We start from the raw sequence: 21,717 nt of genomic DNA, 5'->3' as shown, positions 1-21,717 counted from the left end.
AGTGTTGAAACACTTCCATTATAAGGGATTTGTCAATTTCTCTTTGCAGTATTTATCTTTTGATAATCAGCTTTATTGAGGTGAAACTTAAAATTCACCTATTCTAAGCACACATTTCACAGTACTTTAAAAAATGTAGTCATGTAGCCATCACTACAATCATGACATAGATGTCCCCTCTGCCTCTATGCAGATAATCCCTTTTCTTCACACCCACCCCCAGCTTAGGCCCTGGAAACCAGTAACATTTTGTCACTATAGATATACCTTTTCTAGAACATCATGTAAATGGAATCCTACAATATGTATACTTTTGTGTGCATCAGTAGGTGGCACTTTTTAATGCTGAGTTGTATTCCATTTTATGGAATGAACTACATTTGTTTATCCATTCACCAGTTGAGGTTTGCGTTGTTTCCAGTTTTGAACTATGATGAATAAAGCTATATTATTCATGCATGCCTTTGTCATGGACATATCTTTTATTTCTTTGGGGGAAATGCCTAGAAGGAATATTGATGAGTCACATAGTGAAGTGTGTGTTTAACCTAATCTGAAAAAGAAAAAAACAAAACAAAAACTAAACTTCCAAAATGGCTGTTGCCGTTTTCATTCCTACAATGAGTCTTATGACATTCACTCCAGCATTTTTCTCTTCAGCATGTTTTTCTTTCTCTACTGCATCCTTTCCACTCACATATAAACATGCTTCCATTTTCCATTTTAAAAAAGTCTTTTGACTCCAGGCCTCCTCTAGCTACCACCCATACTCTCTTTCCCTATGCAGCAATGCTCCTAGAAGGATCAGTCTCTGGTCTTTCCTCTCAGCATCATTAACCCTGCTCCAAACAAACTTCACTACTCCATCAAAACTGCTCTTATCAAAGCCACCAAATCCAGAGATCAATTCTTGTCATCTTTATTTTTTTTTTTTTTTTTTTTTTTAAAGATTTTATTTATTTATTTGACAGAGAGAGACACAGCGAGAGAGGGAACACAAGCAGGGGGAGTGGGAGAGGGAGAAGCAGGCTTCCCGTGGAGCAGGGAGCCCGATGTGGGGCTCGATCCCAGGACCCTGGGATCATGACCTGAGCCAAAGGCAGACGCTTAACGACTGAGCCACCCAGGTGCCCCCAATTCTTGTCATCTTTAAAACTACATTTTCACAGTTTAAAATTATTCATCTCTCATTGTGGATTCTATGAGTGGCAGTGTTGTTATTTCATTTATCCTATCCTGAATATCAAAAATATTTCATTATATGTGCAACCCTCAAAACATGTCTGTTTAATGAATAACCAAAGAAATTTCTTTAACGTCTTGGAATTGGAAAATCAAACTAGAGCATGCCATAATTTAATAATCATAAATTTGGGTAGAATTCTGTTAAGGTTAATTTCTGGGATTTATTTTACCTTCACAGATTCCTTAGATGCTTATGCATAACTACAGAGATGAAATTTTGAAAACAGATATTCAAAGATTTATATATGAGCGCTTAAATTTTTCACAAATTTGTTTATATTGTTATCATAAAATATAGTTTCTTATAATGAATCTTGTAAAATGTAGGAGGTACCCATTCACAAAGTAGAAATAAAGTCTGTCCTAAGGACTTATACTTTAAATAATTACAAACAAAACTGAAAGGCAAGGCAGGTTGTATTTATTTCTAGTCTAAAGAGTATTCTTAAAATAATAGGTACAAAAATAATTTACAATGCTAGCTACATAAACTACCATATTTTACATTTTATTTCACCGAATTGCTAGCTTATTGTTCGTAAGACATTTATTTAACAAATGAAAACAAACACCTTCTGGCTCCAGCTGAATTCACTTTTCCAAAATATAACTGTTATTATCTAGATATTATTTTAGTTTCCAATCAAAATCATCAATGAATATTATAAAACTAAGTTAAAGTTCCTTCTCCATTTGTAGCTCCAATTACCATGTGAGAGCTTTTAAAAAGGAAATAAAGCAAAAAAAAAAATAAAAAAAAAAATAAAAAGGAAATAAAGCTGCAATTTCTTAGTATCAATAACAGTAACTCAGGAACAGAATGGAAAGAAATGAAACCATAAACATGTATTACAGCTTTCCAAAATTAAGTTTGAAAGTAGACAAAGCTTGGTATTTTGAGTAACCTCGGACTCTCTTACTTAACTCCTATCAACCAGAGCTAAAGGGAGCAATATGTCAAATTAACTTGCTCAATTTTCTTTTCTCAACTTTTTCAGTGCCCTTTATGAACACCATTACTGAGCAGCTACTGTTAGCATTTACAGCATAAAACCTAATTTTGGAAGGTTGATATTACAATAGCCTAAATATCACAAAACTGAAAACTGTATGGTGCCAGTTGTCTCATGACACTGAAACAAAAAATGAGTTTGTGGATGAGCTGTATTTTTGGTTTAAAAAAAAAAGGCTTCAAAATGGTTTTAATGGTTGATTTATATTTAAATGTAAGTAATGCATACAAAATGACTACTACCTATAATTTAGAAAAACTTGTTAAAATTGCTAACTGAAAATATTTTTGTGTATTATTTTTCATATATTAAATGTGACAGTTATAAGAAAATAGACCTTAGCATATTATATTAATCTCATTGGAGCAAAGCCTTCTATTTAAATAAAACACTGTGTTAGTCATTTAAAATAATTTAGAAATTATTCTCCTTAATGTTTTTAAGTTCAGTACAAATAAAATTTATCACTAAGAAAAATGCATAATAAATGAAAATCAAATGCTTATCAGTATGAAATAACCAATCTTTCTTTTAAATGAACCGTGTAGAGCCTACATTTCACATGAAAAATTGTAAGTTGATATAGGTATCAAAAGCAATTCCTAGAAAAACAATTATGTCTGAGAACAATAGTTTTCTTAGCATTTGCCATGTTAAATATCATTTATTTCCTCCACATGTAAAATCAGTAATTGTGGCTTTGTCTATTTTCCTTTATATGTGCAGACAAAACATGAAGAAAACAAATGTCTTCCTTGTTTCTATGGACTCTATCTCTGGCTAGTCAAACGATTATTTATAATATTGATACTTCTTTCAAAACTCATTTGGAAAAATAATACTTTAATCTTCTGGTGAAGAAAGAGATGTCGGTTGAGACTAGCTCTTAAACATAAAGAAGTATAAGTAAATTAGATCTGATTCTAAAACAACGTCACAGAACAATGAACTTAACAAAAATGAATTTACTTCATGTCACAAATTGAGATAATTCCTACTTGAATATATATTATTATATTGAAAAAGTCCCAGTATTGATTCACAATATGTGTATTCACAAAGCATATGTTGTTATAGATACAGAAAACAAATAAGTCCCTCTGTTTCCTTTACAAATAAATAAAACACGACATTTAACTGTGCACTCCACCATCTATGTGCTCTGCACTCTAATGTTCCGCATGTCTCTCAGCACCACTGGTCGGTAGTTTTGTTCCAAAATCTCCATGTATTCAAGGTAATCACTCACTCGAAAACCATGCAGTGCTTCTTCCTGTCAAAAAATACAAACAGAAGTTAATTCACTGGGGTAAAAAAACACAATTCTAAGTTAATGAATTTTAAATAGTTGACTTTTTTTTTTCAGCTATAGATGGGGGCTGTAAATGTGTAATTGCTTTTTATCTAGTAGGCTGTGTATGTATGTGATAGCAAGAAATCATGTACCTATGAAACAAGGGTGTCTGTTTTTAAAACCAAATATGGTTTACAGCTAAAAAAAAAAAAAAGACAAACTCTTAGATAATGAAATCTTCCTAATATTTTGGATGAAGTTTCAATTATAGAATGATTGTTCGTATTTGCAATTAATAAAGACCCTAAAGCTTATCAAAGGATACTATAATGTTGCAAGAAATATCTGTTCTACAGCTCTGAAGGTTCATAAAACCTTCAATAGTCTGTAACTCATAATGTTGGTACAACACATGTCTATGCTAATTCTGAATTTAACGGTTAGTGTCCTAAATGAGGCACTCAAGAATAAATTAAAACAGGAGGAATATTCACTTAGAATCTTGGAGACTTTAAGGGATTTGTACAGCTATTTCTTTTAGCATTTCCAAAGATTAGCTATGCAGTACCTACCCTCCAAAGTAAAACAAAAATTCTAAAGAAAAATCATATCTGATCCAATGTAGTATTATGTCCAGAGTTTTGGAAGCTATTTTAAAAATTGGACAATTCATGCCTTTCTAGAGATTACAGTTTAAAGGTAAAAGTTACTAACAAAAACCAAAAGTAGTTCAAAAAGAAAAGATAATATATTATCCTATACCAGATATTGTGTGAGAGACAGTCTATAGATGAGACACATGAATGTATAACAACTAGAAAAACATTACATGCAATTCTCACTAAGAATGAATGTTTGTAAAGGCCTCCCTCAGATGTCACTGCTCACTTATTTAAGTAATAGTTCACAGCTTGCAAATAACTTGGGAGAACTTATACTTATTTTGCCATGTATCACCTAAAATATGGGTAACCTGGAGGAATAGTTGGTACATTAAAAAAAATTATTACTGATCTATAAGTCTGATGTTATAGCTAAAAGAACTAAATGATGTATGCATAATATTATAACATTGGCTAGAGCTAATTCCTTCCAACATAAATATTTGAACTTCACTCTTAATTTTAAAAATAATTGTAATGTTATCTATTTTTTTATTTCTTCATTAACTCATTCATTCTTGATTATAAACTGAAGACACAAAGATTAATTTGGCAAGTCCCTGTCCTAAAACATTAACAGCTGCGGTATACATTGTGTCTCCAGTTTTATGTATAAGCAACTCAATCAAAGGGAAGATGTTAATCTTATGAATAGCAGAAAAATACTGGTCTTCATAAATTTCTCTCCTATCAAAAAATATTTCACTTTGCTTTTGGGGAAAAATAGGATTGAAGTAAGACCATCCTTACTGTTTAAGAATTCACTTTAAACAGTTACCGTTGTGGTCATGGAAATATTTATGAATTTATCCATTCTTTTCATTCAAGTTATGTGTGATTTGGCACTGATCAACTCCTCATTAAAACTATATCTCAGTTGGAGAGAAATTATAGTAATGTGTTATTCTAACCAGATAAAAACCCAATGTCAGAAAAATTGCTTTAGTGCATATTCATGATTTTTAAAAGAATGCTTATTGTTCATTAACTGAATCACAATAGGAGATTACACCATTTGAACAATAGCTCTAATAATTCTTTTCTGGGAAAAAATATGCAAAATCTATTGAACATCTTTTAATTACTGTCCCACTTAATTTATAAATAAAAACTACTTATGGAGAACCATTGTTATCACTTGTTTTACATATATTTATTCCTTGAGATGTTTTTTGAATTATTGCTTTAATTTTGGACATTAATTTTAAAATAAAGAGAAAATACCCTGATAACTATACTGAAGAGACACCCATAATGCAAACTGGTGCAACCACTCTGGAAAACAGTATGGAGTTTCCTCAAAAAGGTAAAAATAGAACTACCTTAGAACCCAGTAATTGCACTACGAGGTATTTATCCAAAGGATACAAATATAGTTATTCGAAGGGGCACATGAACCCCAATGTTTATAGCAGCACTAACCACAATAGCCAAAATATGAGAAGAGCCCAAATGTCCATCGGCTGATGAATGGATAACGAAGAGGTGGTAATATATACACAATGGAATATTATGCAGCCATCAAAAGAATGAAATCTTGCCATTTATAGTGATGTGGATGGAGCTAGAGAGTATTATGCTAAGCAAAATAAGTCAGTCAAAACAAATACCATATGATTTCACTCATCTGTGGAATTTAAGAAGTAAAACAGATGAACATGGGGGAAAAAAGGGAGGCGAACCATAAAACAGATTCTTAACTATAGAGAACAAACTGAGGGTTGCTGGAGGGAAGGAGTTTGGGGGATGGGTTAAATGGGTGATGGGGATTATGGAGGGCCCTTGTGATAAGCACTGGGTATTGTATGTTAGTAATGAATCACTGAATTCTACTCCTGAAACTAATATTACACTGAATGTTAACCGGAATTTAAATAAAAACTTGAAACAAAAAAAAATGGCCAATTATGTGTATAAAGGTCATATTTCATAAGAGAAAAATATTCATTTTTAAAAGAATGTTTTTAAATGATGTAGTTCATTATTTAATTTTACAATTTATAACTCTGAATAAAATCTTCAGAATCTCCAATTCTATTTTTTGTCTTCAGAGTGGTATACTTTTCATTTTATCCTAAATGTTCTCTAATGACTTCAGTGGATAACTTTACTTTGTAATTATAACCATTTAAACTGCCAGCTTATCATTCAATTTATAACAGACCATTTCCTCAGAATACCGCTTTATCATTTTGTTTATAGACCTCAGTATAAAAATATGAATTCCCTTATTCCTTTTTATTTAAAGTAATCTCTACCCTGAACACGGGGCTTGAATTTATGACCCCGAGATCAAGAGTTGCATGCTCCACCGACTGAGCCAGCCAGGCCCACCTGAATTCCCTTATCCTTTAAATAAGCAGACATATGTAATTATATAAGGCAACACTATCCCTTTTTTGTATAAACAATGCACTATTTCAAGTTTTTTTTAATATGTTACTTATGAAGTGGTTTATATTTTGGCTAGAAGTTCATTTTGAGCATATTGCATTTTCTTTTTTGTACCTAACGGTTTTTCAACCAGTGTGCCTTCAATGATTGGCTCTCTTCATTAATTCTGGGTTTCAAATGTTGAATCATCAAAAAGCATTAAAAATTACTATTCTAGGGCACCTGGGTGGCTCAGTCGGTGAAGCGTCTGCCTTCAGCTCAGGTCATGATCCCAGGGTCCTGGGATCGAGTCGCTCAGGTTTCCTGCACAGCGGGGAGTCTGCTTCTTCCTCTCCCTCTGCCTCTCCCCTTTGCTCGTGCTCTCTCGCTCACTCTCTCAAATAAATAAAATCTTTTAAAAAATTAAAATAAAAATTACTATTCTAAACCACAGTATTTCATGTGCATTCAATATTACATGATATGACATATACACAGCTTGCCTCTCTCCTTTATATACAGAACCCAGTTTCAAATATGTATCCACTGATTTTCTTTTACTATTGAGAACATTTAATTAGAAGGTCCACTGAATTCAGGGTTTTTAAAAGGGTAACCAGACTAGTCAGTGAGAGACAACCTGATATACTAGGAAGGAGTACAAGATTTGGATTCATACCAAAAATGGGTTCAAACTCCCCTGTATTAGTTACTAGGTGTATGAACCTGGGGAAGTTTACTGACACTCTAAGCCTCAATTTCTCACGTGCAAATGCAGACAATAATGGCATAAGGTTGTACTGTCTGAACTCCTTTTCATGGACTATAAAACCTTATATGATCTGGCTCCTGACTCCTCTCTTACTGTTCTATCTCACCTTGTTCTGGCCACAGTGGTCATCTCAACACTTTCTAAGTGGGCTAACCTCATACTTACCTCTAAGATTCTGCTTTTGCCTTTCTTCCTATTTAGAATTTTGCCCTGAAGTCCTTGCATTGCTTTTTCCTTTGCTTCATTCAGATCTCTGCTTACTCTCTCAGAGTAGCCTTTGTTGGACTCTATCTAAATAGCATCTCTGACTTAGTCTGACTCTCTTAAGATGTTTGATTTCCTTATAATAAGATCTATCAATACCCAAAGCATTATATATTTATTCAAATATTTGTCTACCAGTAGAATGAAAGGTCAATGTGGGTAGGGACATGGCCCGTCTTGTGACAGAGCTGTGCCTGGGACACAGCTGTTGTACAATAGTTGACTAACTCAATGAGGGAATTAACAATACCCATAAATCCCTTTGCTCAGTGCCTGGCATTCAATAAGCACTCAAGGTATTAATGGTTTCACAGTAAAAACATCTTTATTAACTGATGGCCTCTAAAGTGGCTAAGTTAGATTTTCTTGATCACGCTACAAATCTATAATGTTCAACATCGAAGATTATTGACTCCAGTCTGTTTTTCAACCTCTTGCTAAAAAGATAAGGGAACAGTTCACTTAAAATATTATATTGTCTTATCTTGCAACTTCTCAGGAATATGCCTCTTATAGAAATCAAGCTATACCTATACTTTCAAACATTACTTGTATCAGTTAAAGTTTCCAAAAATAATTTCTAGCAAAAATGTTTTTAGAGCTACTGCAAGCCCTGTAAATTTGGAATTTGAATCAAAGATAAGTCTTTTGGGTTGGTAAATAAATACAAAGTACAAAAAGATTGAGTGTGCTAACATTACATGCCTTAGTTTTATGACTTCAGGATCAAGTTTAGGTATTTTCTGCTATATTCTTTCCCAAATTTAATTATTAATGCATTTGAAAGGTGATTTCAAAAAGAGATAATAGTTCTTTATAAAGTGAAAAAAAGTCACTTTGAGTGGGTTAAATAGGAACAATAATCACCTGGAGACATATAAAAGTTTACCACAAAAGGTGTAGAATTTAATACGCACTGAGATAACTTAAAGGATTTACATGAATATCAAATCTCACATAAGAAGCATCAAATTATATAGTAAGAGTCACATGAGAGAGAAGGAGTTTTGTGAACTTAGCTCTGCTCTTTACCTTTGCTAGAGATGATTTTTTGTGTGTTGTGTTTGACCTATCATGAAAAAGGACCTTCTTTCTTGGTCAAAGTGGTAGAAAAACAACCAATCTGTAAGTAATGTTTTTTCTAATATGTTTCTCCTGGGGTGCTTGGTATAATAGAAATTTCTAAGCCCAATAGCCCCCAAACTTTTAAATCCCTGGTCTTGGCATTCTGGATTCAAGTTTCAAAGGTAACATTTTTACATATTCTAAAGGTTTCAAGCTATTTGAGATTTTATACTAAAACCTGGCAACTCAGGCCTGTCATGAAAATTGTTTTGGTAGGTCTGTGGAGGAGTCTAGATATGTCAGTTTTAATAAGCACACTAATGATCCTCAGTATTAGGGAAGTTTATATAGTGTGTGTAGTTCTGGATAGAGTATGAGGTTCAAAAATATTTAGGAAAGAGAATGTAAAAGATTTTAACTCATACCACCTCACACTGATCAGAATGGCTAAAATTAACGACTAGGAAACAAGAGATGTTGGCGAGGATGCAGAGAAGGGGGAACCCTCTCACACTGTTAGTGGGAATGCAAACTGGTGCAGCTACTCTGGAAAACAGTATGGAGATTCCTCAAAAAGTTAAAAATTCAACTATCCCATGACCCAGCAATTACACTACTAGGTATTTATCCAAAGGACACAAACGTAATGATATCGAAAGGGCACATACACCCCAATGTTTATAGCAGCAATGTCCACAATAGCCAAAATATGGAAAGAGCCCAGATGTCCATCAATAGATGAATAGATATATAAGATGTGGTATATATATACAATGGAATATTAGCCATCAAACAGAAAGAAATCTTACCATTTGCAATGATGTGGATGGAACTAGAGGGTATTATGCTAAGTGAAGTAAGGCAGAGAAAGACAAATACCATATGATTTCACCCATATGTGGAATTTAAGAAAGAAAACAGATGAATATAGGGGAAAGGAAGAAAAAATAAAATAAAATGAAAACAGAGGTAGGCAAACCATAAGAGACTCTTTAACTACAGGAAACAAACTGAAGGCTGCTGCAGGGGAGGGGGTTTGGGGATGGGGAAATTGGGTGATGGTTATTAAGGAGGGCACTTGATGTAATGAGCACGGGTTGCACTTATATGCAACTGATGAATCACTAAATTCCATCCCTGAAACTAATAATACAGTATATGTTAACTAAACTGAATTTAAATAAAAAATTTAAAAATAATAAATAATTTATAAAATTATAAAAATAAATAATAAATAAATAAATAAATAAAATAATTAATTTTAACTTAGCTGAGGGATACATGGGCATATGTGATGGCTAGGGAGATGATCCAATTCTGGCTGCATAAATGAGGGAATAAACCTTGATCAGATACAATGTAAGAGAATGATCCTGACCTAGATCTGAAGTATATGCCAGGTATTACTATGATTTACTAAGATGTCTACAGGGCTAGAGAAGAAAAAATGAGAGCAAAAGTATATAGTCTAGCTATGGACTCGGAAAAAAGGCCTATTTTGCTTGCTGTGTTCTCTACACATCTTTTTCTTCAGTTAATAACAAGAGAAGGATGGGACAGAGAGGGGACAGGGATGTAGATATTCAAATAACTCCTAACTTTTTTTTTAAAGCACTTGCTATATGCCAGATAATGTTCTAGAAGTATTTTACAAAAAGGTATCACTTAATTCCTCAACAATTCCATGTAATAGGTATTATTTCACAACGAATTATACAGATGAGAAAACTGAGGCACAGAGAGGTTAAGCAAGGTATCCAAGCTTACAGAGTGATAGAGCCAGAATCTGAATACAGGCAAACTCAAGCGATATAAGAACAATGAAAAACACTTATTGCAAACCACAGTTAACATAAAACTGAACGTGTTTTATCTATTCTCTCAGATGATGAATTATTTTTTGTATTATGTATACTTTTGTCTTTTAAAAGCTTAGCAATTCATGTGATGTTTCTCAGTCTGATCTCCATTCCTTACCCTGTCAACATGTTCTGGTAACAGCTGCAGGAACAACAACAAAATTCCTCTTGACAATTTACTGATTGGATTGAAATTAATCTGATTTTTTCATAATTATAAATTGATTTTGCCATAACATGCACGATTTAGTTGAAGCATTTTAATTAAGTATTTTGAGCCTTCACAGCCTGATTTTCACTGGAAGGCATTCTTTTCCTAGCCTGGCATTTCAGTGAAGTTTTCCCCAAGTTGAACTCAATTGAATTCACAAACTAAAACCAAGATCACTGCCAAGCTGTTATCATGCTAGAGAGAAATGCAATATAGCCAGTTGGCTAAAACAGTGGGTCTTCTCAAGTACTATTAAACTCTTTCTAAACTGGCTTGCTTTCATGAGTGAGTGAGACTGAGAAAGAGAGAGAAAGAGAAAGAGACACTCCACTTAAAACAAACTTTAGACTTTCAAGCTCACTGGTATATTTGAGAGTACTGTACTTATTTTTCTGGGTGATGTTTTTCTTTCTGGTAAGTGTGATGCCCATCATCTGTCACAGATTAAAACTTTCAGGACCCTAAATCCAAGGATTAAGCCCTTCAGCAAACCATCAAAAGTTGTCTTAGCTCAGGATCGATGTATCAATCACCACATGTGGGAATAATGCACTTATTATACATAATATATAATAATGCTGCTCTATTATCAAACCCACTTATTTGTTGTGTCTACAAAGATATTGTGGAAAACTCAGAAAACACCTTGCTGATATCATCTTATATCCATGCCATTCATTTAATCATTTAGTGGTTTAGCCAAAAGAGGAAAAATAAAGTATTTGGGGTTTGGGGGTGATTTTGTTTTTCAAGTAAACCTGGTTTGACTATTCATGTTCACCACCTGGTCTAAGAAATTCCAAATCATCTTTTTAATACATTGATCATGAAGAATTGCTCAGTGGGCTATCAGAAACATAGGCAATGAGTCTAGACTCCCAATTACCTAATTTAAAATCTTGAGCCTAAACCCAAATGAATACAAATGGGTTAATACTATCTCTATACTATATGCTTCAGACAGATTATTATTATTCCTAAAGCAATGCTTCTATCATGTCACTCTCTGTCAATAAATGAAGCTTAAACCAGGAATATTTTAACTGCATATTTTCAATCTTCTGGAACCATCTCATTACCTGAAGTTTCTCAGGAGAAACTGATAATAGTTGAAAACATGTTTGCGGTTTTTCTATATTTTGGAAAACTTTCAATTGGGCCTGAGTATTTGAACATATTTACCATAGTCAGATGCTTATTTTATCTATTTTTATATAACGATTCAATGCCCTCCTTTTAAAAAGTTTTGTTATGAAATAATGCAATATATGTTAAGAAAGAAAAAAAGAAGAAGAAGAATGTAGCAGGAGGGGAAGAATGAAGGGGGGGAAATCGGAGGGGGAGAAGAACCATGAGAGACGATGGACTCTGAAAAACAAACTGAGGGTTCTAGAGGGGAGGGGGTTGGGAGGATGGGTTAGCCTGGTGATGGGTATTGAGGAGGGCACGTTCTGCATGGAGCACTGGGTGTTATGCACAAACAATGAATCATGGAACACTATATCTAAAACTAATGATGTAATGTATGGGGATTAACATAACAATAAAAAAAATTAAAAAAAAAAAAAAAAAAAAGTTTTGTTATGAAAGAAGTATGGACCCATTCTTCAAAAATAAAAACAATAACAACAACAACAAATACACTAAAAAGTAAAAGTCCTCTGTTCTACTTCACCTCTTCAGAAGCAATCATATTTAAATATGTTTAGTCAGAAAATAACATGTAATCTATGTAAGAATAATATTATGGTTGTGGTATATAGTTATATGGAGAATTACTAAGGTTTTTTTTTTTTTACCCTTTGTACAAGTCTGAGATTTCTGGATTAGAAAGTATAAAACATAATTTCCCAGGTTTAATCCTTATAACTACAGTTGAATGAGAAATTTTTAAATCCTATAACTATTTCTGACTTGCGTTGTGTTCAAGGAACGGAAAAATGAACATAACTTTTTAATCCTTATAACTACAGTTGAATGAGAAATTTTTAAATCCTATAACTATTTCTGACTTGGGTTGTGTTCAACGGAAGGAAAAATGAACATCACTTTATTAGCTAAAGTTTCATTATTGGTTAATATGTGAATAAGTGGAAAAGAGTCTATGTATGTTTATATACATGGGAAACAACAGGTCATAACAGGGCTTTATAGAGTAAAGGGGCATGTAAATCCATATTTAAATAAACCACGCTGGAATTTATCTCACAAGAAAAATAACTGCCCACCAAAAGAGTTCAGTGAACTTGAGACCTACCTGTTGAAAATAAAACAAAAAATAAAATGAAGTCCAATATCAGAATGATATTTTTCCTAATCCCTGAGATGAATGCAAATAGAAGGAGTAAGAAGTAAGGTTAGTTCCAGGACAAGTGCTAAAATTAATTCTTTGCCAACATGTTCTTAGTTTGGATTTAAATCAATTCAATTAAAATTTTAGTAATTTAAATAGGACTTGAGTAGTAACCTTTTCCCCCTCATTTAAAAATTCTTGAGTTTTAAACTGATAGCATTATCAAGAAGTAATCAACAAAGAGAAGAAACTGCAATAATCATCAACATTAATTAGATTTAAAGAATTTAGTAATGTTTGTTACTAAATGTGAACAAAAATAAGTTCATCTTTCCCTTTATATGTATTATTTGTTTATTCTATCAACAAATATGTATTGGGGACCTATTATATGCCAGGTACTGTTCAAGGCATTGAAAATACATTAGTAAACGAGATGGACAAAATCACTATCCTTGTGGAACATAAACATTATACTAAGGAAGATTGACAAAAATATATATTAAAAAATTTCAGCTAGTGACAAACACTCTAAGAGAAACTGAAGTGGGATAAAAGGTTAGAGCATTACAGGTTAGAGGATATTATAAGCTCCTGGGAAAATTTCAGACTCTGAAATTCCTATAATTGACCACGGTAGTGATGAAAGTGTCACTTACTAAAAAGGAACCCACATTTTGTCCTCAACATAATCCCCATTTTTTTAACCATCCCTGTTCTCCAAATTACTTCTTGCAGATAATTGTTTTCTTTTTCTACCTAAGTTTTCCTTTTACATGTACAATCATTGTCTTGGTATATTTTTTTCATTAAAAATGTTCCTAAGGAGTGCCTGGGTGGCTCAGTCGGTTGAGCATCCAACTCTTGATTTCAGCTCAGGTTATGCTCTTGGGACAGTGAGATGGAGCCCTGCGTCAGGCTACCTGCTGGGCATGGAGCCTGCTCAAGATTCTCTCTCCCCCTGCCCCTCAACCCCACCCTGCTCATGCTCACTCTCGCTCTCTCTCTCTTAAAAAAAAAAAAAAGTTCCTAAGATAACAATTCTAGTGATACATGTAGACAGTTTGAGACCTTTTGAAGTCAGTATTAATGAAATAAAAATTCTTGATAGTTTGGCAATCTTGAATAATCAATGACATTTATTTATAGAACATCATGATTAAAGGGGAAAGAGCTCTGACAAGTATCTAGTGGTAAAGAATAACGATAAAATTAAAACTACAATGAGATACCACCTCACACCAGTCAGAATGGCTAAAATTAGTAAGTCAGGAAATGACAGATGTTCGCGAGGATGCGGAGAAAGGGGAACCCTCCTACACTGTTGGTGGGAATGTAAGCTGGTGCAGCCACTCTGGAAAACAGAATGGAGGTTCTTCAAAAAGTTGAAAATAGAGCTACCCTATGACCTAGCAATTGCACTACTGGGTATTTACCCCAGAGATATAAATGTAGTAATCCGTAGGGGCACCTGTACCCCAATGTTTATAGCAGCAATGTCCACAATAGCCAAACTATGGAAAAAGCCCAGATGTCCATCACAGATGAATGAATAAAGAAATGTGGTGTACACACACACACACACACACACACACACTGGAATATTATGCATCCATCAAAAAATGAAACCTTGCCATTTGCAATGACGCAGATGGAACTAGAGGGTATGATGCTAAGTGAAGTAAGTCAATCAGAGAAAGACAATAATCATATGATCTCACTGATATGTGGAAATTGAGAAACAAGGCAGAGGATCATAGGGGAAAAGAGGAAAAAATGAAACAAGATGAAACCAGCGAGGGAGACAAACCGTAAGAGACTCTTAATCTCAGGAAATAAACTGAAGGTTGCTGGAGTCAAGGTGGGGTTGGAGGCATGGGGTGGCTAGGAGATGGACACTGGGGAGGGTATGTGTTGTGGGGAGTGCTGTGTATTGTGTAAGACTGATGAATCACAGACCTATACCCCTGAAACAAATAATACATTATATGTTAATTTTAAAAAGTAAAAAAAAAATAATGATAAAATTAACTAACATAGAAATTATTTGCTGTCTAGAGAAAACCTAGCAAAGGACAAATGCTGGTTTTGGTGTATGCATGTGTATGTGTGTCTGTGGGATGGTGAGGGGAGCAGGGGGAGGGAAATATTTGAGGGAATCTCTCAAATTCAAGGAGAGATTTTAACTTAAGACAAATACAGTTGGATTTCCATCAAGAATTGCACACAGGGATGCATTTATATAACTGTATTTCCCAAAGTCCAGAGCTCCAAAACACACTATTGTGAAAGAGAAAGAAAGTTATATTTTGTTTTAAAATATTAACTTACATAATGTAGTGACTTTTTAAAAAGAATGTTATGATAGAATAATCTTTCATGGAAACATTCTATAGATATAGGTGAAAATTTAAAAAAATATAGAATATGAAGGCACAGGAAATTGCATGAAATATTTTTAAAATGTTTCAAAACCTCTGTCCTAACATAGTAGCTTGAGCTTTTAGTGACCAGATAAGATATAAAGAATATATATAGAGAGATAGATAGATAGATAGAGATATAAAATACATCTTGTGGGACAGAACACTGGCTAACAGACATCTTAGCTTCTTCACACTGCAGTTCCACCACTCCCTAGTGTGCCATCTTGAGCAACTTAAGTTGGTGCCTCAGTTTCCTCATCTCTAAAACGAGAATAATAGTACCTACCTCTTAAGGTTGTTTTCAGATGATTGTCAAGAAAAGTGTCTGACATATAAACATCCCATCAAAGTTAGCTATGAACTCTTAACCACAATTTTCCCCCTAAAGTTACTTACTTTTAGGAAAACCTGCAGATCTTGAGTCTGAGTGTGCTGCAGAATGTCTTGCTGCAGATGTTTGAATATAGCTATACAGAGATACACTTGATAATCAGGACCAAGGAAAACACAAGTAGCAATATAATGGCAGATTTCTATCCAGTCTAAATAATTCCAAAAACACTGAGTTATCCATTGTAGGCAAATCTAGAAAAAAAAGAAGTTACTTCATTAGAAAGCTTATAAAAACATACTTTAAAAAAAGCAGTAACCACTAACTCACACAAAACTAATGAAGAGCTTGGCATATGATCCAAATAGAAAGACATCCTAGGATGCTTCATCTATTTGCTTAATGCATGAGAAAACTTTCATGGCCTAGGGACTCAAGACTTAGAGGTAACTGACGGTGTTCACACTGCTCATATACCTATTGCTAAATGCCTTCTTTATTCATACAGTCCTCCTCTTACCCACAACATCAGTCTGCTCTCTACAGATAACAAATGCTAACAGACCATTTTAATTCAGAGATGTTAGTTTCTTCTACCCTACCTATAATCACAGATGTATAATAATCTGTGCAGATGACAGATTGCTAAATGTTACATTAATGCAAATGGACTCTTGCTGAATCAGAAAATCATTTAAACCAAACAGGATTATATAACGTAAAAACTGGGAGCTAATGTAGAAAATAAAAGTGAGACTTTTACAAAAAATCATTTATATTACTCTTTGAGTAACATTCAGATTGTTTAGATTATAAAAGGAATACATGCCCATTGTGGGAAAAAAATAGAAAGGGTAAAAAAAAAAAGCATAGTAACAGTGGCACAGTGATTAACACTGTTAACATTTTGGTACATCAATGCTATGGGTGGAATTGTGTCTCTCCACCAAAATATGTCCAAGTTCTAACCAACCCACAGTGCTTGTGCATGTGACAATATTTGGAAACAGGGTTTTTACAGAGGTAATCAAGATAAAATGAGATCACTAGGGTGAGTCCTATCCTAATACGACTGTTATCAAATAAAGAGGGAAAATGTGAACACAGAAACACACACAGAGGGAAGATGAAAAGACACACATGGGGAATGTCATGTGAAGACAGAGGATTGGAAGATGGCATTTACAAGTCAAAACCATCTAAGGCTATCAGAACCTAGGAGAGAGGCATCAAACAGTTCTTTCCCTAGTGCCTTCAGAGGGAACACAGTCTTGCTAACACTTTCATTCTGGACTGCTGGCCTCCAAAACTGTGAGTCAATAAATTTCTGTTGTTTTAAGCTAGCCAGTTCATACTGTTTTGATACTGCAGTCCTAGGAAACTAAGATAATTACTTTCCAGTATTCTAATTTTCATTTATGATTTACAAATTACCACTGAAGAAATATTTCCTTTGTTGAATCTCTTCTACTTTTATTTTTGGGGGTGGGGAGCAGGGAATGGGAACAGATAAAATGGCTTATCTCAATTTGTCATAGATCTAAAAAACAGATGCACAAATCTTCCTTTTTTGTTCCTATGATTTTACCCTTTTAAAGATATATTCTTGAATACTTTCTAAAACTCATTTTTTTAGATCTGATTCAATTTGGGGGAATGCTGATTCTACCGTTAAGTGGCTTGAACATGGTGTATAATTCTGCTTAGGCTACCATAACAAAGTACCACAGACTAGGTGACTTAAATAACAGAAATGTATTTTCTCACATTTCTGCAGAAGTCCAAGATCAAGGTGTTGGCAGGGTTGGACTTCTCTCCTTGGCTTGTAGATGCCAGTCTTCTATGTTTTCACCTGGTCTTCCTCTGGATATCTGTGCCCAAATTTCTTCTTTTAAGGACCGTAGACAAATTGGATTAGGGCCTACCCTAATGTATCTCATTTTAACTTACTTACCCCTTTAAAGACCCTATCTCCAAATACAGTCATTCTGAGGGTAGTGGTGGTGCAGATTATATGAATTTTGGGTGTGGGGTGACACAATTCAGCCCATACCAGATGGTATTAATGAATTTTTGTTTTCCATATGTTATTACTTATGTCAACCAGTAACATTTTAATTTCAGCTATTATAGGCATATCTTTTTATCTCATTTTCCACTCGTATTTCCTATTATTGATAATGCCAACTACATATCACTAATATTTTCTTCTGGTTTTTTACTGTAATTCCATTCTCAGGTACAAGATTTTGCTTTTATAAACATTATGAGCCCATTCTATAATGCTCAAAATCTAGTCATAGAGCCTATGAGTTAAGTCAGTATTGAATTTTATCTATGAATGCCCAATGTTATCAACAGGTAGAATATATTTGATTCCCTTTTGTCCCAACTTTAGTCTTAGCACTAATAGGATTCTTCTCCCAGATCTTGACCTGCAGGGTAGCTTGGCATGCAGAGCTCATTACCAAACTTCCATTGCCCACATAATATGGCTCTACGGCACTGGGGAGAAAATATCTTCTACTCTTACTTTACTAGATAGGTTGAAAGCAGTCATTTTTTAAAAAAGTAATACTTTTAATTCCTTTAATGCACTGCTGCCTCTGTTCTTTGCTATAGCTATTAATGCCAAGCAACTTATGGCCATACTCTTTTAATAAAAATGAGTCTCTGGATGAATTAAGGAGAAACAAAAGAAGAGTAGAAATTAGTACAGATGATCCCCGCAGCCAGAAAAGGCAGTTCCCATTCTGCTGTCAGTTTTAGGGGTGAGTGACATGTAGATAGAGATGAGGGGTCATAGCATTTGTCCATCTTCTTTTTCAGCAGCCTTACTGTTATAGAGGTTGGACGGTGTGAAACTGCTGATCCTCAACTCATTTTGATCTTGAAACCTCACAACTTTATATGGTTTAAACAAAGATATCTGAAGTTAAAATATATGTAGGGAGATACTTATCTTTATTGGTTAAAAGAAAGCCACCCCAGGATCTGCAATTAGTTCTTTCTTATACATAGTTATTAATGCAGTTTTCTGGCATTTACATACACTCAAGCATTGTTTTCTATACATTGTCTATTTTTCTTCCATTAAACAGAAATAATGCCTGTCTTTTTCTACATATGAGAAATTTAGGAAAGGAAAATGAGATTATAACTGAAAGCACTTTGAAAGTATATAAAGCACTATATAAATGTTACTCTATAACAAAGTACAGATGTTTATTATTCACTTAATATTTATCAAGCACCTAATATACAAACAAGCATTATAATTTTTAAGTGAACAAAAGACATTTAGTCCCTGCTTTCATTGAGCTGACACTCAAAGGGGAGATGTGCACTTTTTAAATATATGTCCCTCTTCATTTGGCAGAAATTATATCAGCTATTCTGTGTGCAAGATGATTTAGAATCATTAAACAGTAATAGAATTCTAAAATCACATTCCCCTAGAAGAGTTAGCAATGAGTCACAGTATTTAATCCTTAAGCAAATAACTTCTCTATAGAATGCAAAGGTTTGCAAATCAGCTAACAATCTAGAATTCTAAAAGGATAAAGGAAATAGTATGTGTCCAAGCAGAATGATAAACTCATAAAACATTTTTTATTATGGAATTTTTCAAATATATATATAAAAGGAAAAACAGTACATGAACCAGACCCACCACAGATTCAAAATTTTGATTGGTAAGGTTCTTCAGCATATTTCCCTCTCTAGGTTCCCCTTCTTTAAACTTTTTAAAAGAAATACATCATAAGTTGCTATAAATTATATCTGTGTTTGCTTTAAAACACACAGAAAATCTCAGTTACCAATGGCATCAGTTATTCTTTTTATCTATCACACAAGACAAAAATAATCTTAGAAAACCAGCACTACCACAAGTAATATGATTACTTAAAACAGTATTTTTGCTGTTCTTTGGCTTTAGACAACATATCACTTGACATAAATTACTGTGTTTTAAAGTGATTCTCATGAGTTTATACTATCAAATGTGTACTGTTAGGTTCATTTGATTCAGTTTGACTTTGTATTCTTAGGGACAGAATGTGTTTATTTTGTCGGTTACATGTATTTATATCACTATATAAAAAAATATTTAAATGATTCCAAAGTAAAAATACAAAAGTAAGGTATATTCCTTGACTCTTCAGCTCATTCCTTCCCCATCCCTATAAGCAATCATTTAAAAAAATGTGGTATATTCTTTCATGTTTTTAATAAAACACATTTCTACATGCATTTGTATGTTCACTCTTTCTTGTATAAATGGTAACATACTAAACACTCTCTTCACCTTTTTATCACTTAACAAAGGATCCTGGATATCACTCCAACTCAATATACAGAGGTATTTTTCATTTTTACAACTGCATGGTATTCCACCACGGATAAACCATAATTTTTCAACCAAGCTCCTATTTATAGACATTTGCAGTTTTTGGTCTTTTGATACTATAATCAGTGCTGTAACAAACATTTGTATGTATTTTCAAATTTTTGTGAGATAATCTCCTGGATAGATTTCTATACATGAGATTTCTGGGTTAAAGGGTAAATGCACGTAAGATTTTGCTAGACACTGCCAAATTCCCTCTTATAAGTCCAGAGATGTACTGCATCTTCAAAACTAAGAAGCTGAGTTCTTCTATTCATCAAAAAAATATTAGTAATGAAATGGTTTACAAAGAAAGTGAAACAAACTAATTACATTTGTTTTTATAGTAAAACCAATGTTCTTTAAACCTAATTACTTTTTAAAACATTTAAATGGTGTTTTAGGCTTATAAGGAAAGAAAATCACTTGTATGATATACATGAAAATGTACCACAACCTTCCTAGGAAATTCTGCTCTTCAACCACACTTAAGCTACTAAAGGACATTAAGATGCAACACTGAGATAAACATAATTATTTTATCTGAGGTAAATTATTCTCACTTGTATCTAGATCTAAAAAACGATCTTCAAAAAATTCCGTAAGAATTAAGTAAAAAAAGTTTGGTTAAAACAATTTTTTATGGATATCTGATTAAGTCAGAATAAGTATGAATTAAATGAGCAAGTTTTATGACTCAAAGACAATGTTTTTAACAACTCTTCTGGCCTTACTTTATTTGCTCTCACCATAGAAAGAATATTAGCAAAGAAAGAAAGAAAACTAATTTCAAAATCAAAAGATGTGGCTTCAAGTGAAGTCCTTGCTATCAAGGTAACCTCAATAAGTCAATTCACTGACTTCACTGATTCTGAATTTCTACTTCTGTCACATGAAGTAGTCAAAATTTTGAATGAGATAAGCTCTGGAAATACATCTTTACACTGCAAAGAGTTGTTATACATAAGAGTATTTCTGTTGTACTTCTAGGCAAGATACTGTATCACACACCCAAAGAACCTCAAGATAAATCAGGCACACATACCTTTAAGGAACTTTAACTATTAAAGAGATAAAGGACACAGATAACTATTCCACAAGGCAAGATATAGATTTCTACTGGAAGTATAGAAACAATACACAAATTCAAATCTACTTGTAGTTCATTGAAGAAAAATTTTCCATTTGGACAAACATAAAAGATAAGTAGCTGACACAAAGATGTGGCACAGGGAGAAAGAAGTACTATTTCAAGTGATAACATCAGCAACATGAGAAGAGGGAAAGCCTGGGGAGATATATAGATAGATAGATAGATAGATATGTATAGATATATAGATATATATAGATATATAGACATTTATGAATAGGAGCATGAATAAGAAACATTCTGCTTTACATTTATATAATTCTGCACTTTCAAAAAACACTATGTCACAAAATATGAAATGTAAGAATAGTTTTTTTTTTTTTAAATCCAGTCTTCATGATGGGAGGAGGAGAAAAAAACACCAAAGGA

At 33.4% G+C, this 21,717-nt stretch overlaps 1 protein-coding gene across 4 annotated transcripts in view; it reads right to left on the bottom strand.

Annotated features, from left to right (window-relative positions):
- Positions 1 to 1,138: 1,138 nt before the first annotated feature.
- The window catches only part of TBC1D32 (TBC1 domain family member 32), a 199,939-nt gene continuing 179,360 nt past the window's right edge, over positions 1,139 to 21,717 (bottom strand). For 3 of the 4 annotated variants that reach the window (XM_032407977.1, XM_032407976.1, XM_032407978.1), the window contains 2 exons: positions 15,874 to 16,062; positions 1,139 to 3,531 (listed from right to left, as the gene is read on the bottom strand). In XM_032407977.1, the coding sequence (XP_032263868.1) occupies positions 3,412 to 3,531; positions 15,874 to 16,062 (309 nt within the window). In that variant the 3' untranslated portion in view covers positions 1,139 to 3,411. Of the gene's footprint in view, positions 3,532 to 15,873; positions 16,063 to 21,717 lie in introns of those variants that run through there. The other variant, XR_004299994.1, reaches the window with a different exon arrangement.

This window comes from Phoca vitulina, unplaced genomic scaffold (genome assembly GCF_004348235.1).
Source record: "Phoca vitulina isolate PV1807 unplaced genomic scaffold, GSC_HSeal_1.0 scaffold9, whole genome shotgun sequence".
Taxonomy (NCBI): Eukaryota; Metazoa; Chordata; class Mammalia; order Carnivora; family Phocidae; genus Phoca; species Phoca vitulina.
This window is presented reverse-complemented; position numbering and strand designations above follow the sequence as displayed.